The 25861-nt window shown below is 50.6% G+C and overlaps 5 protein-coding genes across 5 annotated transcripts; 4 read left to right on the forward strand and 1 right to left on the reverse strand.

Moving 5' to 3' along the window:
* Positions 1-521: 521 nt before the first annotated feature.
* Positions 522-2843, forward strand: MRS44_017280 (uncharacterized protein; the record flags this gene model as incomplete). The annotated part of the gene is made up of 2 exons (XM_065617738.1): positions 522-1182; positions 1258-2843. The coding sequence occupies 2 exons, from the start codon at positions 522-524 to the stop codon at positions 2841-2843; spliced, it is 2247 nt and encodes a 748-aa protein (XP_065473810.1).
* Positions 2844-4829: 1986 nt separating this feature from the next.
* Positions 4830-6789, forward strand: MRS44_017281 (uncharacterized protein; the record flags this gene model as incomplete). The annotated part of the gene is made up of 2 exons (XM_065617739.1): positions 4830-4908; positions 4982-6789. 2 exons carry the CDS (start codon positions 4830-4832, stop codon positions 6787-6789), a joined length of 1887 nt encoding a protein of 628 aa, XP_065473811.1.
* Positions 6790-8426: 1637 nt separating this feature from the next.
* Positions 8427-11555, reverse strand: MRS44_017282 (uncharacterized protein; the record flags this gene model as incomplete). The annotated part of the gene is made up of 4 exons (XM_065617740.1): positions 8427-8980; positions 9040-9234; positions 9303-9393; positions 9453-11555. 4 exons carry the CDS (start codon positions 11553-11555, stop codon positions 8427-8429), a joined length of 2943 nt encoding a protein of 980 aa, XP_065473812.1.
* Positions 11556-13017: 1462 nt separating this feature from the next.
* MRS44_017283 (uncharacterized protein) lies at positions 13018-16958 on the forward strand (the record flags this gene model as incomplete). The annotated part of the gene is made up of 7 exons (XM_065617741.1): positions 13018-13205; positions 13545-14604; positions 14682-14801; positions 15141-15272; positions 15877-16266; positions 16324-16516; positions 16573-16958. The coding sequence occupies 7 exons, from the start codon at positions 13018-13020 to the stop codon at positions 16956-16958; spliced, it is 2469 nt and encodes an 822-aa protein (XP_065473813.1).
* A 4776-nt stretch (positions 16959-21734) lies between these two features.
* Positions 21735-22823, forward strand: MRS44_017284 (uncharacterized protein; the record flags this gene model as incomplete). The annotated part of the gene is made up of 3 exons (XM_065617742.1): positions 21735-21875; positions 21929-22026; positions 22079-22823. The coding sequence occupies 3 exons, from the start codon at positions 21735-21737 to the stop codon at positions 22821-22823; spliced, it is 984 nt and encodes a 327-aa protein (XP_065473814.1).
* Positions 22824-25861: the final 3038 nt, after the last annotated feature.

The raw sequence follows: 25861 nt of genomic DNA on the forward strand, positions 1-25861 counted from the left end.
GAGCGCGATTCCTGAAACGTCGCATGTGGGAAGTCGATCGCGGATGGGTGTGGCCATTTGAGCCTCGACTCTCGGGCTCTCAATCGCGGGATATAGGGGGCTGTCAGACAATTGGCTTCACAGGGATCAGAGATGGCATCAGTAAATTGATGAGAATTATCTAAAGAACAAAAGAAATCGAACAGTCATGTGTTCGGGCACAGCTATTTAAGTTCATGTCATTAGGATTAGACAGGCCTTGTTGGGCTAGCGGCCTTTCCAATCCAAACTCATCTCCCGCGGAGAGCGTGGAACCGGTCGGACGCTTATACAAACTTATGGTTGTCTGTTTTCTGTTTCTGTTGTCTCTCCTTTGAGTCAATTTCCTTTTCTCTCGTTCCGGATGCATCGTCGTGTGCCTCTGCTCTGTCCAGACATTCTGCTCCTTTCGTCTTCCTCCTCCCGCTCACCCTCATCCATCTATCATTGTCTCGTCTCCAAGGCCGACTCCACGGCACTAGGCGTAGGACGAGACTCGCCCGATGACATGTATGCCCGGCAGGGCTCGCTCCGAGTGCGTCTATGCGCCGTGGACGGACAAGTACATCGATTACGCTAAGCTCAATAGCCTGCTTCGCGGGGACCGCTCCGAGGACGAGGCCAACCCATGGACCGAGGACGACGAGAGCCGCTTCTGCGACGAGATCTTCAACATCCAGCTCGAAAAGGTCACCCAGTTCCAGGAACAGCAAGTCATTTGTCTTAAGCAGCGCGTCGATTCTGCCTGTGATAAGCTCAAGGAGCTCGTACCCGTCGAGCCCTCTGACGATAATGCCACTCCTCAGAAGGACAAGATCTCCGCCTCCCACCTCCGCGCCCTCGAGACGGAACTAGACGAGATCATTAACGGGATTCGCGAGCTGAAAAAGTACAGCAACATCAACTACACCGGCTTCCTCAAGATTGTCAAGGAGCATGATCGCAAGCGCGGCGACCGATACAAGCTGCGCCCCATGATGCAGCTGAGCCTCGCCCAGCGGACCTTTAACTCGGAAGAGGGCTACTCACCCCTTCTTAACAAACTGTCCATCATGTATTTTGCAATTCGCCAGCAGCTCGAGGGCAGCGGCGAGCAGTTTCCTCCCTTCGACCTCGAGACCCCGAGTGGGGCGTACCATGGCGAGCGCTATACCACTCACAAGTGTAGGTCTCCCGCACTCCCACTCCACAAGAGCACGGGGAACCACTAGAAACGAATCAACTAACATGCCTCCGCAGTTTGGGTCCATCCCGACAATCTCCTTGAGGTCAAGGTGGACATCCTTCGATACCTGCCGGCCCTCGTCTACAGCGAGAAAGCCTCCAAGGAGCTAGCTAGCAATAACTCGCCCCCAATCACCTCGCTCTACTTAGACAACCGCGAGTTAGAGCTCTACTCAGAAAAGGTCAGTCGTCGGCCTAAGGCCTCGTCCCTGTGCTTGCGTTGGCACGGCCAGCTCAGCTCTCGCCCCGAGATCTTTGTCGAGCAGAAGACGGTGGACGCCAAGGGCGGCAGCCAGGAACTCAAGTTCTCCATCAAGGACAAGTATGTCAAGTCCTTCCTACATGGCGATTACGATATGGACAAGGCGATCCAGAAGATGAAGAGACAGAGCTTCACCGTGGAACAGACAGAGGCCTTAAAGACGACCGTGACAGCGATCCAGGATTTCGTGCAGCAAAAGGGACTCAGCCCCGTCCTGAGGGCCAGCTACTTCCGGAGCGCCTTCCAGAAACCCGCCGACGACCGCATCCGCATCTCCATCGATACCAACCTCACCTTCATCCGCGAGGATACTTTTGACCAGGCTCGTCCGACCCGCGACCCCGACGAGTGGCATCGCCTGGATATTGACGACAGAGAAATATCATATCCATTCAAGGAAGTGAACCAGAGCGAGGTCAATCGATTCCCGTACGCCCTCCTGGAGATCAAACTCAATGAGGACGGCCATCAGAAGCCGCCATCGTGGGTCAAAGACCTAATGGCATCCCACTTGGTCCACCCCGCGCCGCGATTCTCCAAGTTCGTCCACGGAGTCGCGTCCCTGTTTGAGGACTGCGTCAGCAACCTGCCATTCTGGCTCACCGACCTAGAGATTGACATCCGCAAGGATCCCCTGAAGGCGTTCGAGGAGGCGGAGCAGCGTCGCGCCCAGCGGGCCGAGGACGTGATGGCGGTGGGGAGTTTGATCGGGGCCAAATCGGGCTCATACAAGCCCGCGCTGAGCTCACCCGTGGCTAAGTCGTACTTGACGGGACGCATGCCGACCGATTCCCCAGCGCAATCCTTCAACAACCGAGCGTCGAGACTGTCGAATGAGGAAGAAGCGGCCGAGGGCAACTACGGGCAGCTGGAGCAGCAGAGGGCTTACGGAACCCTGTCTTCGGCGATCTCGGGCACCTCGCTGTCAAAGTACTTGAAGGCCAAGCGGGCGTCACAAGTGCTGCCTGAGGGCGTTGTGAAGCCCACCGAGTGGATAAAGAACGCGAGTGAGCTCAAGGTGGAACCCAAGGTGTGGCTCGCCAACGAGCGCACGTTTCTCAAGTGGCAGCGCATCTGCATCCTCCAGGGCGGCCTGGGAGTAGGCTTGTACACGGCAGCGGGCAAGGATGTCATTGCCGAGACCATGGGCATCATCTACGTCCTGATTGCCATCTTTACCGGCGTCTGGGGCTATGCGATGTTGAGGGTCCGGAGAACTATGATTCTGGAGCGGAGTGGTAAGGACTTTGACAACATGGTTGGGCCCATCATCATCAGCATCTCGCTGATGGTGGGCCTAATTCTCAACTTCTTCTTCCAGGTGAGTCGGGTGCCTTAGCTGGTGTGGGAAATAAGTGCTAACCCAGGGAAAAGTATCGGTTAGCATTTGCTCGGATGAATGAGGGGGAGCAGGACAGCCTGGTTCATAAACAACCAACAGCTGCTGAGGAGAACCCCAACCCTGGACCCGTTGTATTACCTTGACGATAGCAATACCTACGCCAAAGCATGATCTATTGATGATCTTAACCCCCACTAGACCATTGATACGTGAACGGCCACCTTGACAAAACTCGAATAGCTGAGTTACATGACAATCTTGATTCGATGCTTATCTTCTGCTAGACTAATGCTGCTGTTTCCGCAGGATCATCACACACGGTGGATACTCCGCAGCTGACCAACCACCACAGCATCAAGCTATCCCACGGGTGTCAACTTTAGGCATATTCTTCTGCACCACGCACGTCACTCATTAATGATTAGTGAAGCTTAGACGAGAACCCAACATGGAATTGTGTAAGGAAACGTGAGGTCCTAGCGTCAGGTGGCGCCTGGGGCGCATCGGAGTGTGGCGCTGTCAGCTGCATCCAAGGAGCCGGCGCCCCAGGGGTTTAGCAGACTTAGCATCTTTGGCACGGTTATGTTTGCCGACGACGCAGTTGATGGATTACCAACAGGTGCACATTGCGAGACTGCGGTGGCGGCAATCACGAGAGACAAGATAGATCATTCTGACATCAGAAAGTTTGATTCGGCATGATGTAATTGAGTCAGGGTTTCAGGCGAGCAAGGGTGGCGGCTCCCTTGAGGCGCAACAACCAAATTTTGCAGGAAGAGCTCGATCCAAAAGGAGCGAAGGATGTCCGAGTTCACGGAAATAACCAATTCTAGCATCAATTCCAATTTTAACAAAGGACTTGCCGATATAGCAGAACGTTCAAGGGAACAGAACATAACAAAAAGACGAGAACTTCAATCCAGAGGATTCACGTGCTTGGCGCGCGGAACTCGGAAGTGTCCGGTAAGAGTAGCGAGATTTGATCTTTCGACGTAGGGTTCGAGTGCTCCATCGATCGTAAAACGGAGTGGAAAGCTAGTGCTCAACAAACTTCCTATGAGAATGCCGCAATATCCCATTTTTACCTCACATTTTTGTTTAAAAACAAAGATAACTTAGAATTGTCAAGGTTGGCTCTAGGACACGATGCAGTTGCATCCGTCCCATTGATGGCCATCAGCCAGTATCAACGCCGAGGCTTCAACGAGTCAGGATTGCGGCTCCTCGGATCACTCAAACTCTCGGCGATCAACAAGCTTTTTTCCAAGACGGCCCCACATGACTTGGCGAGATAGATGGTGTCGAGGCAACCACGAGGAGACCAGGCGTGACATTTGTATGGGGGAATGCTCACCGAGGTCCCTAGAAAGCTCTAGCGGCGGTGGTGTTGAAGCAGACGACTGTGGCGAAGCAGACGAATGTGGCGCAGTAGACGAATGTGGCGAAGCCATCCATGCACTGTTCCACTGACCCCTGTCTCCCACTTCTCTAGGGCTGGTCTTCTTGTTCCAAGACCTCCCCGCGTGGGGTAGGTAGATGGGCAATCTCATAGGTCGGTGTTATGCTTAAATGTACCACCGGGGACCACCCGAGGCCATCACATGATACCACGGGCAGAGTGACGGAGCTCTACTCAGTGTGGCAAAGCAGTACGCTTTTAACTGCATCGTGGCGTCTGCTGGTGTTTACACCAAGTAAGTAATCGGTAACCAGATTGTCTCACCGAAGCAGATGCTTCAGGTTCTGGACCTAGTTGAGTCGAGGGTCGAGGTTGTTGGTCGCAGACCCCGAAGCTCCAGGGTTTCTTGCGAGGACGCGCAGGTCGACGCAGAAAGTTTTATAAGACTCTATCTCAGACCTTCAAATCCAAGGCTTCTATCCACTCGAGCATCCCATTCTTCTCCATCAGCAGCCTCTCTGGCCTGGACTGCTTGGGTTTACTTCTTTCATACTCAGACAAAAGAGGCCAATCAGTCAGTCAAAATGGTGCTTGAAGCTTACACCTACGTCTTTGCCCTGGGCACCTGCTTCGCCCTGCTCGAGGCTTATAACAACGGTGCCAGTATGTTATCATCTTCCCCTTGGAGTCGATGACGCATGCAGTAACTGATACTGACCTTTCTCTTCCCCCGAAGACGATGTCGCCAACGCTTGGGCTACCAGCGTTTCCTCGCGCTCTGTTACCTACAGAGGCGCCATGGTTCTCTGTGTCATCTTCGAACTCCTCGGTGCCTTAGCCGTCGGTGCCCGAACCGCCTCGACCATAAAGAACGGTATCATCCCCGTCGAAGTCTTCGAGGGCAACGCTGGTGTCCAGCTTCTCGCCTTCGCCTGTGCCTCCGCTGGTGCCTCCATTTGGGTTATGTGGTGTACTCGCAATAACGCCCACGTCTCTTCGACCTACTCGCTCATTTCTTCCCTCGCTGGTGTTGGTGTCGCTACTGCTGGTGCTAGCAAGGTCGAATGGGGCTGGAACGGAGGCCAGGGTCTCGGTGCTATCTTCGCTGGCCTTGGTATGGCTCCCACTATCGCTGGTTGCTTCGCTGCTATTATCTTCATACTCGTCAAGTTCGTCGTCCACATCCGCAAGAACCCTGTTCCCTGGGCTGTCTGGACCTCTCCCTTCTTCTTCCTGATTGCCGGCACTATCTGCACGCTTTCTATTGTTTACAAGGGCTCTCCCAAGCTCAAGCTTAACGACAAGCCCGCCTGGTACATTGCCTCCGTCACCCTGGGTGTTGGTTGGGGCCTCTTCTTCCTCTCTGCCCTCTTCTTTGTTCCCTTCGTCCACGCTGTTGTTATTAAGCGCGATAATACTCTCCGATGGTGGGATACCTGGCAAGGTCCCTTACTATTCAAGCGCCCTGCTCCTCCTGAGGCTGAGCGTGCCCGTGTTCCTAATTATGCCGTCATTCAGCACGATGCCGAGGATGAGGAGTTCGATCGCGAGGTCGAGGCCGAGTTCGACCCAAAGTCCAAGGTCACTGGAAACAATGAGATCTCTCCCGCTCCTGTCGCTTCTGACAAGAGCAGCAACGAGAAGAAGGAACTCAACCTCGCCGAGTATAGCCAGCAGGGCTATAAGCTTCTTCTGAAGCAGGCGGAGGAGCGCCACCACGCCAAGCTCCGCAAGAAGAAAGGTCCTCTCGGCTGGGCTATGCGATACCTCCACGCCAACCCCATCGGTGCCGGCTCCATCCACGAGACTCAGAACCTAATCGCCGCTATCAAGCGAATTCCTGCTATGATCGTCGTCGCTTGTCTTTACGGCGCTCACTATGATATCCATACTGCTCAGGTCGGTATTGAGGGTACTCCCGAGGGTAAGCGTATGGAGCGCGTCTACTCCTATGCCCCTAAGTACGCCAACGAGGTCGAGTACCTCTACTCCTTCGTCCAGATCATTACTGCCTGCACTGCTTCTTTCGCCCATGGTGCCAACGATGTTGGTAATGCTGTCGGTGTCTGGGCTGGTATGTACGCTGCCTGGTCCACTGGCGAGCCTACCGGGGAGAAAGCGGTCGTCCCTACCTGGCAGATTGGCGTTATCGCCGCTACTATCTGCATCGGTTTCATTACCTACGGATATAATATTATGAAGGGTAAGTTCTACATTCCCGAAATCGATACTGAGATCGGATGCCAACGTAATGCAATAGTCATGGGCAATAAGATTACCTACCACTCCCCCAGCCGTGGCTCTTCCATGGAGATGGGTGCTGCTATCACTGTCCTCGTCTTCTCTCAGTATAAGCTACCTGTCTCTACCTCTATGTGTATTACTGGTGCTACTATTGGTGTCGGCCTCTGCAACGGGACCTATAAGGCCGTCAACTGGAAGCGAGTCTTCCTCTTAGCCTTCTCCTGGATCCTGACTATCCCCGTTGCTGGTCTTATTGGTGGCTGCCTCATGGGTCTTGCCCTCAACACCCCTCACTTCTAAACCAACGATGCGGTTGAGATCCTATAGATCCCTGCTGTCAAGGGCGGGGTAAAAAGGTCACCCAAACCCCAGGCTCCAGGACCCTTTTCAGTCCCCAGACCGATAGTCGTCCCGAAGGGCCGCTCAGATTACAGCCCATTGTAATCTCACCGTTTTAAACCTCATGCCGGTTCAGTCTGCTATGAATAAGGTATCTAGATAATCAACTCCTTTGGTCTATTAATAAACTCTTTTCCCCCTTATTGCCCCACCAACCCGTCCTCTTGATTACTACTAGTGTTACAGCAAGGGCTGAGCATCATTAGTCAAAGTATTATATCGAAGTCATGTACGGATGTAGACCACGCCCTAACTTTGTCATTGAGCATGTTTCAAACCACTAGTGAGGTTACCATCAGGCTGCTAGTAGCCTGGGGTAAGCGTCAATTAGAATAATACCAATCAAAGCTACTAACAGCCCGTGGGAAGGTATCCAAGACACCAATATCTTAGCATAGCCTACTTCAGGCTACTAGTAGACCAAACCTAAGTGCCTAATTGTATCGCCTAGACTTATCTCTGTCATGTCGCTGTAGTCAGAGCATCAGCGATACTGCCTTGGCTACTAGTACCTAGCTTATTGTTCAGAGATTATTATCTGGCTAGCAGGAGATCAAGTTCCGCCCCCACCATCTCCTGAGCTGTCCGAGCCCTCCAAGCAGGTCACGACCGGGGGTTCAGACCAATCAGAGCACTCGGTAGCGACGATACCTTCATCGTCTGCGATATTCTGCCCGAGACGAAGGTAGAGTCATAATAACGCACTAACAGTCACGCGCCTATGACCCCCTCTATAGCAGGCGCTAATCTGTTAACGATCCAACAGTGGGGCCGAGTACGGCTTGGAGGGTTAGGACAGCTCAGGAGATTGGGCGCATGCCGTACAACCTGAGAATTAAACAAACCAATAAGATGGAACTTGCCCGCGTCTTTGGCAGGATAAAGGATAAGACCGCCTGGGCCAAACCGTTGATGGTATCTATTCCTTCAAAGCTTCGGTCACGCGAGAAACATCACCACCCTCTGATCATTTACCGCCAAGCGAACTTTCAGAAACATTGAGGCTAGCCCATGGGAGGACTGGCAAACGCGCATAGACGAGGACTGTGTAATTGAATTGAAAATTTCTCGCTCCGAAAGTTTGGGTCACATGCACAGACAAGAAAACGTGCAATTTGATGAGGACACGCGTGACACCGTGCACAGGCCAATTTCTTATGTATTTCGTCGAATGATAAGCAACCTGTCGCATATCACCACTAGGTTCGTGCGACTGGATATGAAACGCGGCCCGTACTTTGGGGTCGTGTATCCGGTTTCACATCTAACTTGTCGCATCAAGGATTCCAATCCTAACGATATGAGCTTAAATAGCTCTGCCTGAACACATGGCTGTTCAATTTCTTTTGTTCTTTAGATAATTCTCATCAATTGACTGGGGCCATCAATGATCCCTGTGGAGCCAATTGTCTGACACAACCTTTGGTGCAGTACGAATGATACGATACCTCTCCAGAGCAAAAGAAAGCAAAAGCAAGCATCTAAATGATAGTCCAAGTCTCCTCCAGACATGATCCATTGTCACTTAACCGCTCCCCTTAGCGCTTGGGCGGGAATCCGTCGCCGGCATCCGCATACGACCCGTTAGCCACCGAGAACGGGTTCCACAGGGTGCCCAAGCGGCCCTCGTCGCGGCAGTTGTTGCACCCGTTGACCGTGATGTGGCACGAGTTGTCGAGGTATGTGCTGCCACAACCCTTGGCCCCGTTAAGGTTGTAGATGTTGAGCATCGAGTCCTTGATCTGCTTGCCCGTCATGCCCTGGGCAAACGCGCCGTCGTTATCGCACGTCCAGATTACTGTGCACCCGAAGTTGATGCCGAATAGCTGCTCGATCACCGGTCCCGCGATGGGAAAGATGTCGTTGGCGAGGTCTGCGCCACTATCATCTGGCCAAACCGCAGACGTGTACTGGTGGTATATGGTGTCATCAATATACCGGGACGCCGCGAGTAGGCATGTATCCTTGGAGATCGAGCGGCATATAGCCGAGCCGTCGTGGTTGCCGGATGACTGTGACACGTTCGGCGGCGCCGGGGCGACGTATGGGTTCGTGGTGGGGCCGTCGTTGTTGATGTCTGGAGTGCTACAGCCTGTTACGCATTCCTTTTAGTCAAATGATTTCCTCTCCTCTAACTCGCTGTATACATACATTGGTCAAAGATCTTATTGCTCCTAGAGTCATAGAGACAGCCGTCTGCTCCGTAGTAGATGTCGCCGTAGTTCGCGGGCCAGCGAGCCTGGAGCTGGCAAGTCGCCATGGCGTGGAGGTGGTTGTCGTCGCTGGAGTTGAAACCAGACAGGATTAGCGCGGTGCTGTAGGGTTGGTTAGGGTCGGAGGCAACGTCTATAGAGCAGTCGTGTCAGATAATCCACAATCCAGGGAGCGAGTTCTAGGTTTAGAGCGCGGCTTACTGTAAGTACTCTGGTAGACTTTAGCGATGTGGCCGGCATCTGAGGCGCACCTCGGCGAGCCGTTGACGGTGACGCAGCCAGAATTGATATGCTAGATTGGCATAGTCAGACAATGTTTGGTAGGTTTTCGCGAGAATGGAGATAACTTACGATGTTGGTTCCAGCAGGGTTCGGCGTCGGCGTTGACAGGAGTTGGCAGTGTGGGTCGGTCGACCCGTCAATCAGCACGCACACCATGCCGTTGGACGTCACCGTATGGGCGTGGATCTGTTTCTGGGTCGTCGAGTTCTCGCTGCTCGTGACCGTGGATAGCGAGGCCTCCTCGGAAGTGCTCTTGCCGGACGGCGTGCCCGTGGAGACGGTCGTTGCCGTAGACTGCACAGAAGTGCTCTGGCCGGACGTCAGTGTGCCAGACGGTTGGCCAATGGGGCATGAGCCGTCTCTCGCCCAGAGCTCTCTCTTGGGGAACTGCACCGGTGTGCCACCAGCGCCAGCGAGATCCGTGTTGACAAGGAAGGAATAGTGATTCTGGGAGGCATAGGGGCTCTGCTTGAATCCGTTGTAGCTCTTCCGCAGCTTCTGCGCTTCCTCATCATCGGGGTCCAAGTCGGAAAGGTCGCTCTCGACACTGCTCATCCAGGTCTGTACGAAGGTCCACGCTTCCCGAGATGCTTGGGCGAGCCGGTCGGATATGAACTGTTGGTAAGCGTCGGCAAACTTGAAGTTGGAGGACGAAAGGGTGATAGAGTTAACTTGCACCCGGCTATCGATACCCTGGAAGGTGCTGTACATTCGCTGGTTGGTCCTGTCGAATAGGGCCACGACTTGCGCCTGGTTGAAGATGTCGACCGAGATTCCGATGGCCTGGAGAGCCTGGATCTTGGTATCGGTCGAAGCCGAGAAATGGTCCGTGAACTTCTTGTTCGCCAGCTCACCAGGCTTGAACATAGCCCCCTTCATGTTATTGAGATCTTTCTGCATGGCGACAAACTCTGCATTGTTGGGACCTGGTACCTGGTTCACCACTGTGGTCAAGATACACGAGGGGAAGACGGCGTTAAAATCGTCACAGTTGAGACTGGGATGGCTGTTGGATCTTCCCGGCAGGAAGCTCTCGAAGAAGTCGGTAAAAAACTTGAGCTCCCAGACGTGATCGACGTTGAAATTGCTGAGCCCCTTGGCCTTGGCAGCCGCCGTGTCGATTTGGCCAAAGCCCGGCGCCAAAGTCTCGCAGTCTATGAGCCGGTCGAACCACTTTGCCACGTCCCGGTTGAAGTTTGCGTTAGCACCGTTGCCTCCTCTAGGATTCTTTTCCGCTTGCTCGAGGGCCGTGGGGCCAGGGTTGCCTGGGAACGCGGGTTTGTTCGCCGGGCTGCAGGATCCGAAGAAGGGGAACCGTTTACCTCTCGCTACAAGAAGGCCCCTCTTTTCCAGTATGACTCTACCGGCAATGGATCGCTTAAAGTCAGCTCCGCCGAAATCATCAATCTCATCCGGCAGGCTGAGCCTGTAAGGGAGCGCGCTGCAGCTAGCAGTGGCCGATGTCGCCGTTGAGGTAACTGTCTCGGTGGAGGACACGCCCAGCGCCTTATCAGTGTTCGAGGGGTCGACCCCATCGTCCATGAGATCGCTCAGGGCGTCTGCCAGAAGATCACCGGCGGCCGCGGCAGCGAAGGCCGTGGCCAGGTCACCAAAGATGCCTCCCGCCAAGGCAGTGTCCGTAAGGGCCGGTGCAAGGTCGGAGAGTCGGTCTGTGTACCAAGCGAGCAGGGCTGCCAGACCGATGATGGAGTCCGAGACCTTATGGGAGTCATCGTCGTCAAGACTGCCCCGGTCGATCTCCCTCAATTCGGTCTCCAGGGAGTCAAGAAGCTTGAACTCAGCCAGGGCAAGCTGCCTGAAGGAGCTAATCTCGTCAACCGACGGAGAGGGTTCGGCGGCAATGGATGATGCTGCAGCAGCAACAGCCGAGAAGGAACTGGCAGCATTGGTAGCGATAGGGAGCACTCCGGCAAATGCAACACTTCCCGCGGTCTGGAAGCTTGTGGGAATGCTGGCGCTCGTGATGGTTACGATGCCAGAGATAGTAACGCCTCCATTACCGTTGATAGGTAGGCCAGCACTGGTAGGAGTCGGCTGAGCTGCTGTAGTTGTGTTAAAGGAGCGCGATAATCGCGGGAATGCTAGCGGGACGGCGGCCTGGACTCCAGATAGGAGCGGTGCTGCTGTCGCTATCCCCACGGAGAGCAGCATAGTTAATAGGTATAGCCGAACGACAATGAAGGAAGAAAAGGTGCGAGATGAAAGTAGGAGTGGCTGTTACGCCAGAAACGAAACGCGATAAGGAAATAAGAGAGATATAGACAAAGGATTGGAATATAGGACAGGGTCTGCGAGCTTCGGAAGGACAATGATGGCAGCTGAGCCTGCAGCCTTGGGTCTTATATACATGGCCTCTCGTTTCACGAGCGTGCTTCTACGAATGCCATGCCCATGTCTTGGGGCGCATGATGGAGTGAGTGGCCCTTGGAATCAACTCTCACGTACATGATTACTGGTAGCGAAGTACCATGATGTCAGCAATGGTGAAACCGTAAATTAATCACCCATTGAACCAGCAAGCTACTAGAGCTATGAAGCCCATCCCATGAGTGCTTCTAAGCCTCCAAGTCGTTCCTTTCCCCAGTGTTATGCCGTTAATAGTTAGCGCTTGCTATAGGGGGCCTCAGGGAGCGTGACTGATAAGGCCATATTATTTGTCTACTTTCTCTTGGGGCGGAATGTAGTAATGGGTGAAGGTATCGCGACTAACGAGAGCTCCAATTGGCCTGAATCCCTTGTCGTGACCGGCTTGGAGGCTTCGGAGCACTCATGGGATAGGAATTGAGACGCCGATTCAACTGGGTCCCGTACAGGAATCAACTTTTCAGATCCCTGAGGCATGTACAGTCGAGGCCCTTGGCTATTGGCTCGGCTTTCCTATTACCCGGTTATTCTTACAATGGTAGATGGGATAATAAAGTTGGTTGTGAAAGTTTAAGAGTGCTGTTCTATCCTATCATATTAGGTGAAAAGGAGCTGCGCGACCCTTACGTGATGGTAAACTCCCCATTGCTAAATTGTAAGCAGCTCTAAGCCCTAACAAATAAATAGCTCCGCCTGTAAGACGTAGGGACAAATTGCAGTATAATTTGTAGAGCGCCCGCTTGTTTTATAAATAAATGCATTGGTGATCCTAGTCTCTGCGACGAGCGCGGATCAGCAATTAGAATGCGAGTTTGCTCGTTGAAGCGAATGGAGGTTCGCCGGGTTAGGCGGGATGACGCCTGCTGACGCTGAAGGCCAGTGGATCATGCCTCTTTAATTGTCAGAATGATACACCACAAGCAGGCCATGATCTGGATTACAGCTTGCTCGCATGCATAGGCCAGAGGTCAGGGTGGCCGCCTTCCTCACCGTTTCAACAACTACTATGCAGTCAGCCCAGTGAGAGGTCCAGATATAGCAGGCCCCCCCAGCAGGGTCAGCAGCAGTTGAGCCACTCGCAGACTCTTTACCCCAGATGGGGGCTGACGCCACAGACGCGGAGCCACGTCTTCAAGCTAGTATTATTTGCCACCCCAAATTATTGGGGTAATCCTTAAATTGGGAGCTGCCGCGCTCTCCGTGTATATTGCAACTCTACCCAACCTCTGCCCTTGCCGTGTCTTCTGCCATGGGCTTTCCTTTTGTGTATTGTGTTGTCTGCGGGTGCCCGTTCGACATCCCGCCTCTTGACGAAACCCTCGAGGACCGCTGGGCATCCGACGACCCTCTCGAGGATGATACAAAACAGGTGAGCAATCTCTCGGGCCTCAATGAGCGCGTTGCATTTGCGAGTGCGCCCGCGCGCGCTTACGCGGGGTCAGCGACTGGCCCTTGAACCACTTATGAATTTGAGTGTATGAGAGTGCTGTGAGCTCCATATACTATTTTCTTACTCCTCGTGGGCTGTTCGCCAAACTCACTCGCTCGCTGCTCACTTGTGGTGGTGCATCGTTGACCATGCCGGCAGTGGCTGTACGGAATTCGGCTCATCGGCACGACTTCGTGCCTGGAGCAGTTCGCAACTCCACCTTTCCGAATGTACGCCAGTCCCGCCCCCAGGTGGCTGACGACGACTGGGTGACAACTCCTCGCCCACTCATCTTAGCCTGTTCACGTCATGATGCGCTTCAGGCGCTGACTCTGCGGCACTCATAGGCCCAAGAACGAGTCTAGCATCGAGGGCTTCTTCGTCTCTGAGCCCGCCGAGTGGGCCATCACTGATGGTTTCTATTTCCGACTCGGACAAGACCCATACCGCGTGCTGGCCTACGCCGATGACAGTAGTGACGTGCTGCTCCCGCTCCATGAGAACTGCCTGAGCATTCTCCGGCGTGCGCTCGCATGGCGTGATGAGCTCACCCCGGAGCCTCACGGGTCGTTTCCGAGCTTGGTGGGCGTCTACAAGGCCCTCTGCGCCCAGTTCGCCCGGAATAGGGCTGAGTCGAGGAGGATCGCCGAGGCCACGGGCTTCTATGGCACAGGCGACTACATGAACTATGGCATGGAGTTCGACCATGACTACTATGGCGCTAGGGAATTCTGGGCATTCGGAGGTTGGATGCAGACCAGAGCAAACGAGGTTCGCCCACTCTTGATTGATATAACGCACAGCCATAGAGTGTCAGCGCTGACCAGGTCCACTACTTATCAGTGGTACTGCAACGATCCGGTAAATATCCCGGGTCTCCTTATCTTCGTCTTGGGGCTGCTTACTGAGATCACACCGGAGGCAGGGCGTGCCGTGGGAAACGCCGATGAGCGTCCCGAGTCTGCCGCCGTCACTGCAGCCCCGTCTCTCCAAGCCACGTCATGCCCTTTCTTGGAAGGTTTGCCATTCGAGATAATGAGCCTCATCGTCTCCTTTCTTCCGACGCCGTCTATTTTGAGCCTGCGGCAGTGCTCCAAGGCCTTGGCATCTCTCTTACGGGCAAACCAACAGTTCTGGCGGACACAGCTCCTGCGTGGCAGCGCGATTCCATTCCTCTGGGACCTCGGAGGGCTTGATAAGCGCCCACGGGCGCTAGAGGAACAAGATGGTGACAAACTTGCTCGTCCCATCGAGTCAGGCTGTTGGGACTGGAAGTGTCTGGCCAAGGCGCTGGTGCGCAGCGACGCCATCATGAAAGCGGACGAGACGTCCCTAGCGTCTGCGCCTTGGGGACTCCGGAACCGGTGCAGGATATGGACCCTCGTCAACGATATTCTAACACTGCCAGTAGACTAGGACTAACCGTGATCCAAATTCAATCGTTTAGTTGTATAAACGGAATGACCAGTATACGTCCCCTATAGTTTGAAATCGCTGTTCGTGTTCTCCCAGCCCGCATTAGACTCCTCTATCCCTACCATACGGTCTACCAGCTTCAGCTTGAGGCTGTGTTTCCCTCTCCCTACAAAACTAGTACATCGTCGGTAGGTCGAATAGGATTCGTGTGAGATAACAGCCCGGAGTTAACCAAGCCCCTAGGGATCTCACCTCTCCGTTAAATGGTTAGCAAAAAGTGTATAGGGAGCGGTAATCGGAGGTACGCACCTTAGGTTGGTTGCCTGAAGGAACATATCTCCTCTGATCATCGTTGTAGCTAATAAACTGGGGACATTTTCGCATGCTCGTGCTGAGAGTAAGGCCTCGAACAACGAAATGAGCCAGCAGGTAATCCTCGCACTGCTTCAACGGCCGTGGTTCGGCGCATCTGAATGAGGGAACAGACGTTCAACAGATCAGCAGAGGTACTGACAAAGTCGATACAGGTACTTCAGGAGGTTGTCGCGGCTCGACATATCATGATCATGTGTGGTTTCACTGAGATTGACGAATACGCGTTCTGCGCAGGTTTGAATTCGTTCAAGCCGTGGTACCCTCATCACCCCGGGAGTACTCTGGTAAGTGAGGGGTCATTTACCCCGTAATTTAAGGCTGCATAGCCCGCACGAAGAAAGTTTGTAATTGCTAAAACCGGACCATGAGCAGGTTATTAATACCGGCTAGCTTATGCCATTCGGAGTCGGTGGTCACTAGATTCCCCACGGCTTATCTTGTGAGACGCAGCTGTGATGCAGACATGCCCTATTGCCCCTGTACCAAGGTATGGGGGCCCCTAACTTTTGTTCGGTACAGTTGGTAAATCCTGGCATATCTCTCCTACTTTTACTTTATTACTGTACTATAATAATGGACAATACCTGGGATATGGATATTTTGGGAATGTGATATTATTAGTTACATACAATGCAGAAGTTAGTTAATAAGCAAGCACATAATGTATTTTTAGTAGAAGCCTTTAGTTCGTGCTCACAGCAGCGGTAAATACGTCCATACCGACGAAGACTATTTGTTAAAGACTAGAGTTAAGAGTATGTGGACCACTCCTGTAACCAACCATCGTAAGGAAGTACCACCATGTAGAATTTTCACCCTAATCTATAAAGACACCTTTTCTAACTTCCATCAGTCCATCGTTTCATTTAACAGCTACAACAGTATCAGACTTACAGATTCGCAATGGCATCGAACGCTCCCCAAGGCATGGCAGCTTATGCCCCTCCGTTATTCTTTCAGCCTCATCGAGCACGAGAAGCTATCCGCGATGCCCACAAGAAGAAGATCCCGCCTATTCTCGGCTACTATGCTGGTCTGAGCGCCCTCCCACCGAGTCGGCTCATTGGAAAGACTCGGCTCATCGCGCCCATGAACTTCGATGCCGTGTTTATCGACTGGGAACATACGTCCTGCAATGTGGAGACCATGACCAACATGGTCCATGAAGCCATCTTCATGAGCCAAGGGCGTACCATCCCGTGGGTCCGTGTGCCAGGCCATGACCATGCTGCTATTAGGTACGCCTTGGACGCCGGCGCGAGCATCGTCATTCCTCAGGTAGGTTGTCACAGACCGGCAGCGGATGGTACACAAAGCTGATTGTTTCGCGTCAAGGTAGAAACCGTTGAGCAGGCTAAGAATGTTGTCTCGTCTGCAAAATACGGAACGAAGCAGAATGGAACTCGTTCTGCTCCGACGTTCGTGCTGGTTCATGTGCTCAACGATCCCCCTTACGACTCCACACGAAATATCCACAAGTGTCTTGATGACCAAGCTGCGATTATGATCCAGATCGAATCTCTCGAGGGTGAGTCAAACTTAATGAAGCATCTGTCGCTTTGGCATCTAACCGTCTCCTCCCAGGAATCAACAACCTTGATGCCATCCTCACTGAGGTCCCCGATATCGACATCGTATGGCTCGGCTCCCTCGATTCTAGTATCAGTATGAACCTCGCAGGAAACATGGATATGGGTGGCAACGAGCAAGAGTGGCTAGACGCGCGTGAGAAGTTCTTTGCAACTATCGACAAGCACGACAAGCCGTACTCGGGCTTCGCTTTCGTCAATCCTCCCCACGGATCCCCTGAGGCGCTTAAGCAGGCTGCAGAGAGCATGTGCATGATTATCGTGACCTCTGATGCGATTCACCTGGCAGGGATGGCTCAGGATCTGGCCCAGTCCAGGGAAGTTGTTGGCTTTCCTGAGACGAACGGAGCACAAAAGGAAAATGGCACTCAAGAGGGTTGAAACTTCTCCGGCGGAGGCATTATGCTTTAAGGAAGTCCACGTATAGCGTAATAACAGTTTTGGCTTAGACTGGAGTGGGAAATGTCAGGTTACAGCAGATCTTGTTCCACATTGATCTGATCGATCTGACGGTAGCGCGGCATGATAAACCTCCGTGCCCGTACCTCGCCCCGCATCGCCCCGTTCAACACATGGGTCCTTAAGTTTGCATCATGAATCGTTTATAGCCAAAACCGCATACAAATTATTTTGAAGATATCAATGAGTTCTCAAACAGATCCCTCAGAGATACCAGCAGCCAATGTTTACAATGATAGTAGCTTTATCAGAGAAGATAACTGTAGCCGTGAGAAGGTGGCTGATAGTAGCTGCCGGCCCAACTTTCCGACGGCTGAAGACCGCGGCTACGATTAACAACCGTTCAACGTGCAATTTCGCGACCTTAGGGTCAACCAGCTGCCCCAAGAGCCACTGTATCTCTTCCAACACTTTGCGCCTATTTGCCCTGTCGGGAAATGGGTAAAATACACCAATAGCTGGGTCGCCAGCTTGCTAGTCAGTGGGGTGGCCGCATAGCTGGAACCGAGAGCTACAGCCTGGCTCAAGATTGCAGGACTAGAAGCCAACTTCTGTGCCGGAAGTATGCATCTGTCCCGGAACCCTGATTTGCCTTGGAATACATAAGGAAATTACGATCGAGGGCCATTGGAAGACTTCTCAACTAGAGGACCAACGCCCTACCTACCCATTCATGAAGTTCATGGCATACGACCGGTTTTAGCTCTGATTTGTCATTTCCTCCCCTAGGCCAACCAAATTGAGTGGAAAGGCAGTGGCCTCGTGTTATTCTTGTCAACTGTGTTCACGGGCCATAAGAGACGTAAGCGATAGCGGAAGAAGCCGTCAACTGCCAAAATACGGGCACGGTGGCTTGAAGGGATTCCCTGAGGGGAGCATTTGAAGTGTCGTCCCAGTCTCTCTGTTGGGATGGTCTCGCTGTGTTAGCTTGAGCACACCAAACGTCGTGGGCCATAGGTTTCTAATCAGAATCATCATATCTCCCCCCGCCCCGTGAATCTTTAATGCTGCTGAGAAATTGGCCTACATGAATGCGGGCGCGCTTGAGTACCTACGTACTCCGTATAGACTGATAAAATGTGCGAGTAGATACGACTGTAGGCCTTGCAATACTGATAGATTAAACATCCTGTCCATAATTTAGGTTTCTCCTCTACATTGATGTAACGATCCCAACTGAGTATAGTGACAACTAGCTGGGTAACTACAATGAAAGAAAAATAGGGAAAAAAGGGGGGGAGTAAATCGAACGTTTATAACTCCTAAACTTATATTAATCCATGTCGCACCTTTAGTGACGGTTGTTAGTCTTGATAACGAAGCTGCCACGGCCAGTGATCCGAGGGTATAAACCGAGACTCCTATCCCCTTGAGTGCGCGAAACCTCCACGCAGGTCACTCCAGGGGGTTCAAGGCAATCAAAATGGGCTAGATGAGCGGTACATTGTTTTCCATCTAAATGATATGGCGATAGAAGTCTCAACAATTCGGCGACTTGCAAATCACGATATCACACTCATCGCATCCTTTCCGCGATTGCCGTGCCCGGGGCCTCCTTCTATTGCAGCTGACCTCCGCCAACGGCCTCCTAGGGCTTTGTGACCAAGGTTGACCAAGCCGTATACCCTGAAAATCCAGGCAATCTGACTTTTACCCTCTTGAGATATATTTATGCTGTTCAGCAGGCGTAAAATCGTCCCCAGTTCGAAACCTTCGCCGCGATTGACTATCTCGATGGAATGCCTTAAAATGCTCGTTATGAAGGTGCCGGCACCATCCAACCTGACTTGTGAATCGCTTCCAATCAAGCTCTCCGGCAAGCTGAATGATGAAGCTATTGATGACGATCACATCAAGCAGGAAGGACCAGATGAGATCCTGCCAGGCACCTCGGTGAACAGCATGATCATAGCCTGCAGATGCGTTCATCTGTTCTCCTCGGCCCACACGATTCATCTCATCGTTATAAGTAGCAGTAATTATAGGGATCCGAATCAGCTTAACTGCCTCATTAACAAATACATGCCGTATTGGCCGTGCCGTTATGTTATTTGTTTATGGCCTCCTTTTCTAATGGTCACTTTTCTCATCGCCTTTGAACACGGTTGATAAGAATAATACGGGGGCATTATCCTTCTACAATTTGGTTGACCTGGTGAAGGAGGAGACAAGTCAGTAAGGATTTCACATACAATCTTATCTCAGCCGCCTACCTTATTATCAGGGGTAGGGACGACCCTAATCTCATTAAATTTGAACCCTCATTTCCCTGACCTATCTCTCAATTTTGTAGCCTGCGAGCTTTTTGTAGATACCCTAATTAGGCCGGGTTATGCCGTGGCATCGTGACCGTGCCGACGAAGGCTCCGGAAGAGGTCTGACGACGAGAAGAGGTTACCGATAAAGACGTTGTAAGTGGTATTTGGCAGTAGGTTAAGCAGGGCAACATGCACGCTCTGAGTCTAGTTCAGGGCGATAATATTGTCCCCGTCAGTCTTAACCTCTATGACCTCGCCAGCCTTATCAGCCTCGTCAACTTGCCTCGCTGTGCCGCCGCTCCCTCTTCCTGTCGTTCTTCCTCTCACTCCTCCAGCCGCTGTTCGCTTTCTCTTGGGGCGTTCAACGCCAAGGGGAGGGGTATTTCGCGCCGGGTTAGTGCTAAATCCACCGCAGAAAGAGCCCCCTTTAGGCCATAACCCATACCTTAAACCCGTCTGGTGGCGGCCTGGGAGGAGGCAGCGCCTCATCACAGCTCTTTGAGCTGGTTCTCATCTCGCCGTAGATGAGGCTATGGTCGGCTATGAGGGTAGAAACTTGTAGGCAATACATACCGGAAAACCGACTGGCACAGGTAGACCAAGTGCCTCAGCGAAGTGCTGAGGTCTAGGGTGGAATCTAGCGTAAACTCAAGTTCTCCCGGAAGTTGTTTGTTATTACAAATCCAAGTCGTGTTGATAAGCACACACTGCTAGTGCTGCCGTTTGTGCCGAGCGTTCTCAGCAAAATGAGCAAAATCAGAATACCTTAACACGAAGTCGCTAGTGATGTAACTTCCCAGTCAACGGTATTGGCGGAGTGACCTCTGGAGTGATGCATGATGATCCAGTGGCTGCAACTGCTAGTTTTGGCTCCAGACCATTGAACTTTGATCTCAGCCCGCCACAATAATCTATGGCATCGTCTATATCATGCAGTAAAATTCAAAACTTGCTAGGATCTTGATGTTGTTAAGTTGATTCGTGTGCTTTGCCATTAGTCACGGATGAGTGCTTCGACTTTACGCCAGCTCAAAGAGACCGAAGCCCATCCCGCGGTCATCAATTACATCTACGACGAAGGAAAAAAAAAAAACCAAGGAAAGAACCCACTCAAGAACTGCAAGATAACCTCTGCCATTACGGTCTGTGGAGCATAAGTCTTAGTGAACAACACTTGTCAACAGCGACTGAGGTACGTCTGGGAGATGAGCAGGATAAGACGGGAAGATGTCTACATGTCTATTGGCAGGCATTGGGCTGCATAGATGAATGCAAAACTTCCTTATCAAGGAAGTCGCCATAGAATCTATCTGTAGAAGGTCTCAGACAAACTTGTCTTATCACGCTGTCCACATTGGAAGCATGCAGTTATAAACTCCACGATACGACTGCCCAACTACATAGACATTTGGAGATCATGATAAAACAGTTACAAGAAATAACTGTGCATGGCCCCAAGGACTTATGATAGACCCTCCTATTAAGAGCTGCGGACGGATAGAGATGTCACAATAACAAAGCCATCCGCGATGAATCCCGTGGAACAGCAGAATCCATCACCAGGGATATACGTCCTGGAGAACGTTAGTGCCGGAAAGGATGGTCATCAGATAATCGCTTCTATGATTGACGACGTCTTGAACCTCGGCAGGTAACGGCTGGTGATAGGGCGGTAGAATTTATTGGAGGGGTGACTGATATTACGCTCCTCGAGTTTTTCAAGAGCCGTTGGGGGTGAGGTGAAGTACCTAAAGGCAAGGATCTGACCGATATTGTCTCCTTTTCGTTCCTTTACACTTCACAGTACCTCTTGAAGTTATGGAGGGCCTGAGCACAATTATGGAGCAGAATGTACCTAAAACCCCGAACTTGGTGTTGCAGTTGGCTGCTTGTGGCGCGAGGTTCCCTTTGTTCTAGCCCCCCTTCCTTTTCACTTCTCTGCGGCTCTCTCTTCCCACCCAAGCGCGCGGTGCCTGGAACCTGATCACTAATCCCACCAAGCACCGCGGTAGTGGCCCATCGTCTCACATAATCTAGTGCCAGCTTGTACCAGACCTACAGCAGTGCCGTCTTAAATCACTCCCATTGCCAGTCACACGCGCTTGCGTTTATACTGAGACTGCTTCTCGGGTACCGTTATTAAGTTCGCCGACCTCTTCAATTTTTTTCTTTTGTCTTTCCTCTTTATACCCTTAACTCCCTTCGACCTCTTTTTTCGTATTAGTAAACATTATGCTGCATTGCCTGGTTGGCCACAACGCCTTCCACTTACTCACTCACACAATCCCTAACAAACAACACCCAAACGTACCTTGACTGGGTATCATACAACCTGCACGTCCTGCAATACGAGCAATAGTTCAAATAACCTGCCCTCTCCTCCCATTGAGGATACCAAGTCGACATTTTCCAGAAGAACCCCTCAAGTACCAAATCGGCCATGCATCGCACCTCAAAGCGTGCCCGCTCCAGTAATGCTACCATTCGCCACCATCACCATGTTTCTAAGACCGCGGGTATAGACAGCCGCCACAAGCGTGTCCGGAAGGCTTGCGAGAGATGCCGAATGAAGAAGACTAAGGTATATCTCTCATCCTACATCAGAATCTAACCCTCGTCACTGACACGGTAAAGTGTGATGGCGAGTTTCCCTGCAAGCGATGCAAGGACGATGGTTCAGTCTGCACTGCAGCCATCAGAAGAAAGATTGAGTATAAGCAGCTGCCACAAGGGTATGTAAAGCAAAGTCTTACGCATCCCACATGTCACTTATACCAAAGCTAGATACGCCGAAGTCCTCGAGAACACCCAACTAGCTCTCATCGCTACCGTTCACAAACTCTACTCAATGGTCCTAAATAACCATCCCTGGGAGCTGGGTGAGCCTGAATTGAACGGCTGCGGCCAGCCCGTGATCCACAACATTGCCCAGAAGCTGGGGTGCATCCAACCTAACAGCGACATCGACCTGCCTGTGCATTCAGTATTCCCTGAAGACGAAGCTGGCATGGCTGAGCTGGCCCGTCAGCTCGAGGGCCAGAAGAAGGAGAACGAGCAGCAGGAGACCGCCAAGGACGCAGACTCTTCCGTGGGCAACCGAATCGAGCAGGTATCATCATCAGAGTTCGATCACTCCGACTTCGAGTATGACTACCGAAAGCCCGCCTTTGGTGATAACGCCATGACCCTATCGTCCCAGAGCTTCGCCGGCAGCTCCAGTGACTGCGACTTTGCCCCTCTACCTCCCGACATTGACGCCGCGGCCATGTTCCCCTCGCAATCGCCCTTAATGCCCAACTTCCCCGCCTGGCCCATGGGCGCCAAGCCCCAGCCCAGCGACCTGACCATGCAGTTCCTGCAGCAGCCCGGCGTCATGGGAAACACGGACCTGCTATACCAGGGCCTTGTCGAGTCCGACTTTGGCCCCATCAAGCCTCACGTCCTGTCGTGCCCCAACCCCAAAGTCACGATGGGCATGGGCGATCCGATGATCTACTCTGGCTACGACGGCGAACCGATGCGATTATGAGTACGGCCCGGGTGCTTTCTGGCACCGGCAAGCCGTCTTGGTGCACCTGCACCCATGCTCGACTCCGTCACGGCGTTGCCGGAATCATCCACACGTCCACACCGAAGCTGCAACCCGCCGAAAGAGTACTTGGAAATAGTGGTCAAAACTTGGGGGATATTGGTTGCCTAAAAACTATTGTTCAAGCCAGACCAGCGTGAAGTCGGGACCAAGCCGCAGAGTGTTTAGCTTGGTCTCTTAGAACAGCTTGGGGCGATGGAAAGATTCGATGATAGTTACCTTATAATCATGGCATTGATGAAGGGTTCATTTTCGCGAGAGACTAAACTTTACAGATACTCATTGAAGAGAGTCTGAAGAGAAGTACCATGCGATACCCCTCTACGGATAAGACCCCTCTACCGATAAGCAATAAAAAAAGTTTCCCTATATAAAATGCCTAATTTTACTTATATAGTGCTTAGCCAAAATTAGAGTTATTTATATAAAATAAGCTATATCTTATTAAGAGTTTTATATTATTTTATATTATGCTATTCCTTTTTATATTATATAAGCGGTTTAGTCGCATGGCGCTAATATAATATTTCTATTAAAGCCTCCTCCACGACTAGTCCTCCCTAAAGCTTATAGGATTTTTATTTATACTAGCCTTCCATAATCGCCTTAAAAATGCCTCGAATATCTTATATAGAGGATGATATTATTAAAGTAATATTAGATATTATAGATAATGGCCTCTCCTAGAACTAAGCCGCCTAGAAGTATGGTATCCCTTAGCTGACTCTTTCGGGCCGATTAAGAGGTCTGCCGTTAAAGTCCGAGGATACCTATCCTACCTAGCTATTATCTAAGTCTTAGGAGTCTATATTAGTTACCTAGATACTTTGATAAGAGGCCTTAGGCTATGCTCCTTCTTATAGTTAAGTTCGCGCTATTATTGCTGCCCTCTTGAGATAATAAGGCCGGGAAAGGGTAATTAGTATATACTAGATAGCTAGGTTTATGAAATATTATCTATCTATTAAGATGAAGATAGGGAAATGCTAGGAGGCCTCGAGATTTAATTTATTTACTTTAATAGCTATTAATTAGTACTTTGATATCCGGGAGAGAGAGTATAGTTAGATTAAGGCTAAGAATATAGTTAATATTAATGAGGGCGGTATTATAGCTAGATTTAGTGAGTATTTATCGTTTTTACTATAAAACTTATTAATCTATAGCGAATCTAGGCTTTGATTCCTTAGTTATCGGCAGTAGTAATCCTAAGAGGAAGGCCTTCCTTAAAGGCTCCTAGTCCCGCGCTTAGACTAGTTTTATTGAAGCCGTGACTATAGATAGCTGTCTTTTAAAACCTAGGATTATTTTTAAAGGCAAAGAGCTTTAGCAGTAAGGGTTTATCGATGAGTTTAAGAAGATAGCCGACTGGTATTTTATGTTGGAATAATTGGGAGCTTCCCCCTTACTTCAGGGTTATATTAAAAAGTCCTAAATTAAAAGTTGAAAGTCCTAGATGGAATCGCACGGGATATAAACCCCTAGGGAGCTCTTACTATAATAATAAAAATAAAAGTCTTGATTTTATTAACATACACCCAGCATCACTGCGCAATTCAATAACATTTTATCACTTCTGAGAACGGCTGGATAGATAACCATATCGCAGTTAAGTGGCTCAGAGAGGTCTATCTGCCTTAAATCCGACTAGATGATAAGTCCGATGCCAGACTTATTATATTAGATGGCCATGTAAGCCATGTATCTGCAAGTACCTAACTGGTCTGGGTTATAAATGTCGCTAACTTAAAATCTAGAATAAGTAGATGGCTACTTGCTTTTTAAATAATATATATTATTATTACTTGCTGGCATATTGCTCTTATGGCCTATAACTACTAGATAATAGCGCTTTTAATGCCTCTAAGGCTATATATTGCAAAGAACTCTAAAAACTAGTAAGTATGATTGATTTTGTATCGGTAGATAAGGTTAACTTTATTAAGGCTTATATTAAAGCTAGGGAAGTAGGTATTACTTTAAAAAATATCCTCTTAGGCTAGAGAGTGACTAAGAATTAGCTAATTTTATAATATAAAGCCCTTATATATCTAGAGATTTAACTAGATAATAAGGAAATTATGCTTAAATTAGAGGGCCTTAGGGATAGGTAACTCGACTCTGATAATATGCTAAAAACTAGCTGTTATATTAGAGACTTAGGTAAAAATAAGAGCCCTTTAACTAGAAGATGGTATTTTATGATATCGAAAGGGATTAAAGCCTAAGAATTAAAGATTGCCTCCCTAAGCTTAAGAATCGCTAGTCTAGAGGAGGAAGTCGGCCGGTTAAGTAGAGGTAAGAGGAGAAAAGCTATATCTAATCCCAATAAGAAGTTTATGATATTATCTGAGGCTCTAGTGGCTAGTGAGACTATTCCCTAGCTAATCTAAGTAAATAAAGAGATAGGGGCTGTTGAGGATGTGATCGAGGTGGGAGGGATATAGGAGGATGAAAGTTTAAATTCGGAGGCGGAAGAGTTACTTGTTATATGTATTTGCTTAGGCCGCGACGTTAAAAGGCTAAGAAAATATTAAAATATATTGAATTCTAGCCTAAATACTGGAAATGAGTTTATTTTTGCTAATTTTGTTAAGTTTTTCTTATGAGGTTGAAAAAATGAATTTTGTATGGGGAAACTTTTTTTGCTTGTCGGTAGAGGGGTCTTATCGGTGGAGGGGTATCGCATGGTACCGAGCAATGAGACCTCATCACTGGCGCGTCATATTTCGTATACGTCTCTCTTAATTCATGTCAGTTGAGTGCTAGGGTTGAGTGATCCTTTGTATCAAGCTATTCACTATCCATATGTTGGTTTAGGAGGCCTTAGGAAGAACGCACTCAGGATTTAACGGAAACAGCTTGCACGATCAGCCAAATCCATGGTTGCGGCATAGCTGCTGAGCAAACCCCCAAGATACCAATAGGGTGTCTAGGCTCGATACAACTTCATGCATAGCCTAACACTTGAAGGAGCA

The sequence above is a fragment of the Fusarium solani genome, assembly GCF_023522795.1.
Source record: "Fusarium solani strain SB1 chromosome Unknown bctg00000013, whole genome shotgun sequence".
Classification (NCBI taxonomy): domain Eukaryota; kingdom Fungi; phylum Ascomycota; class Sordariomycetes; order Hypocreales; family Nectriaceae; genus Fusarium; species Fusarium solani.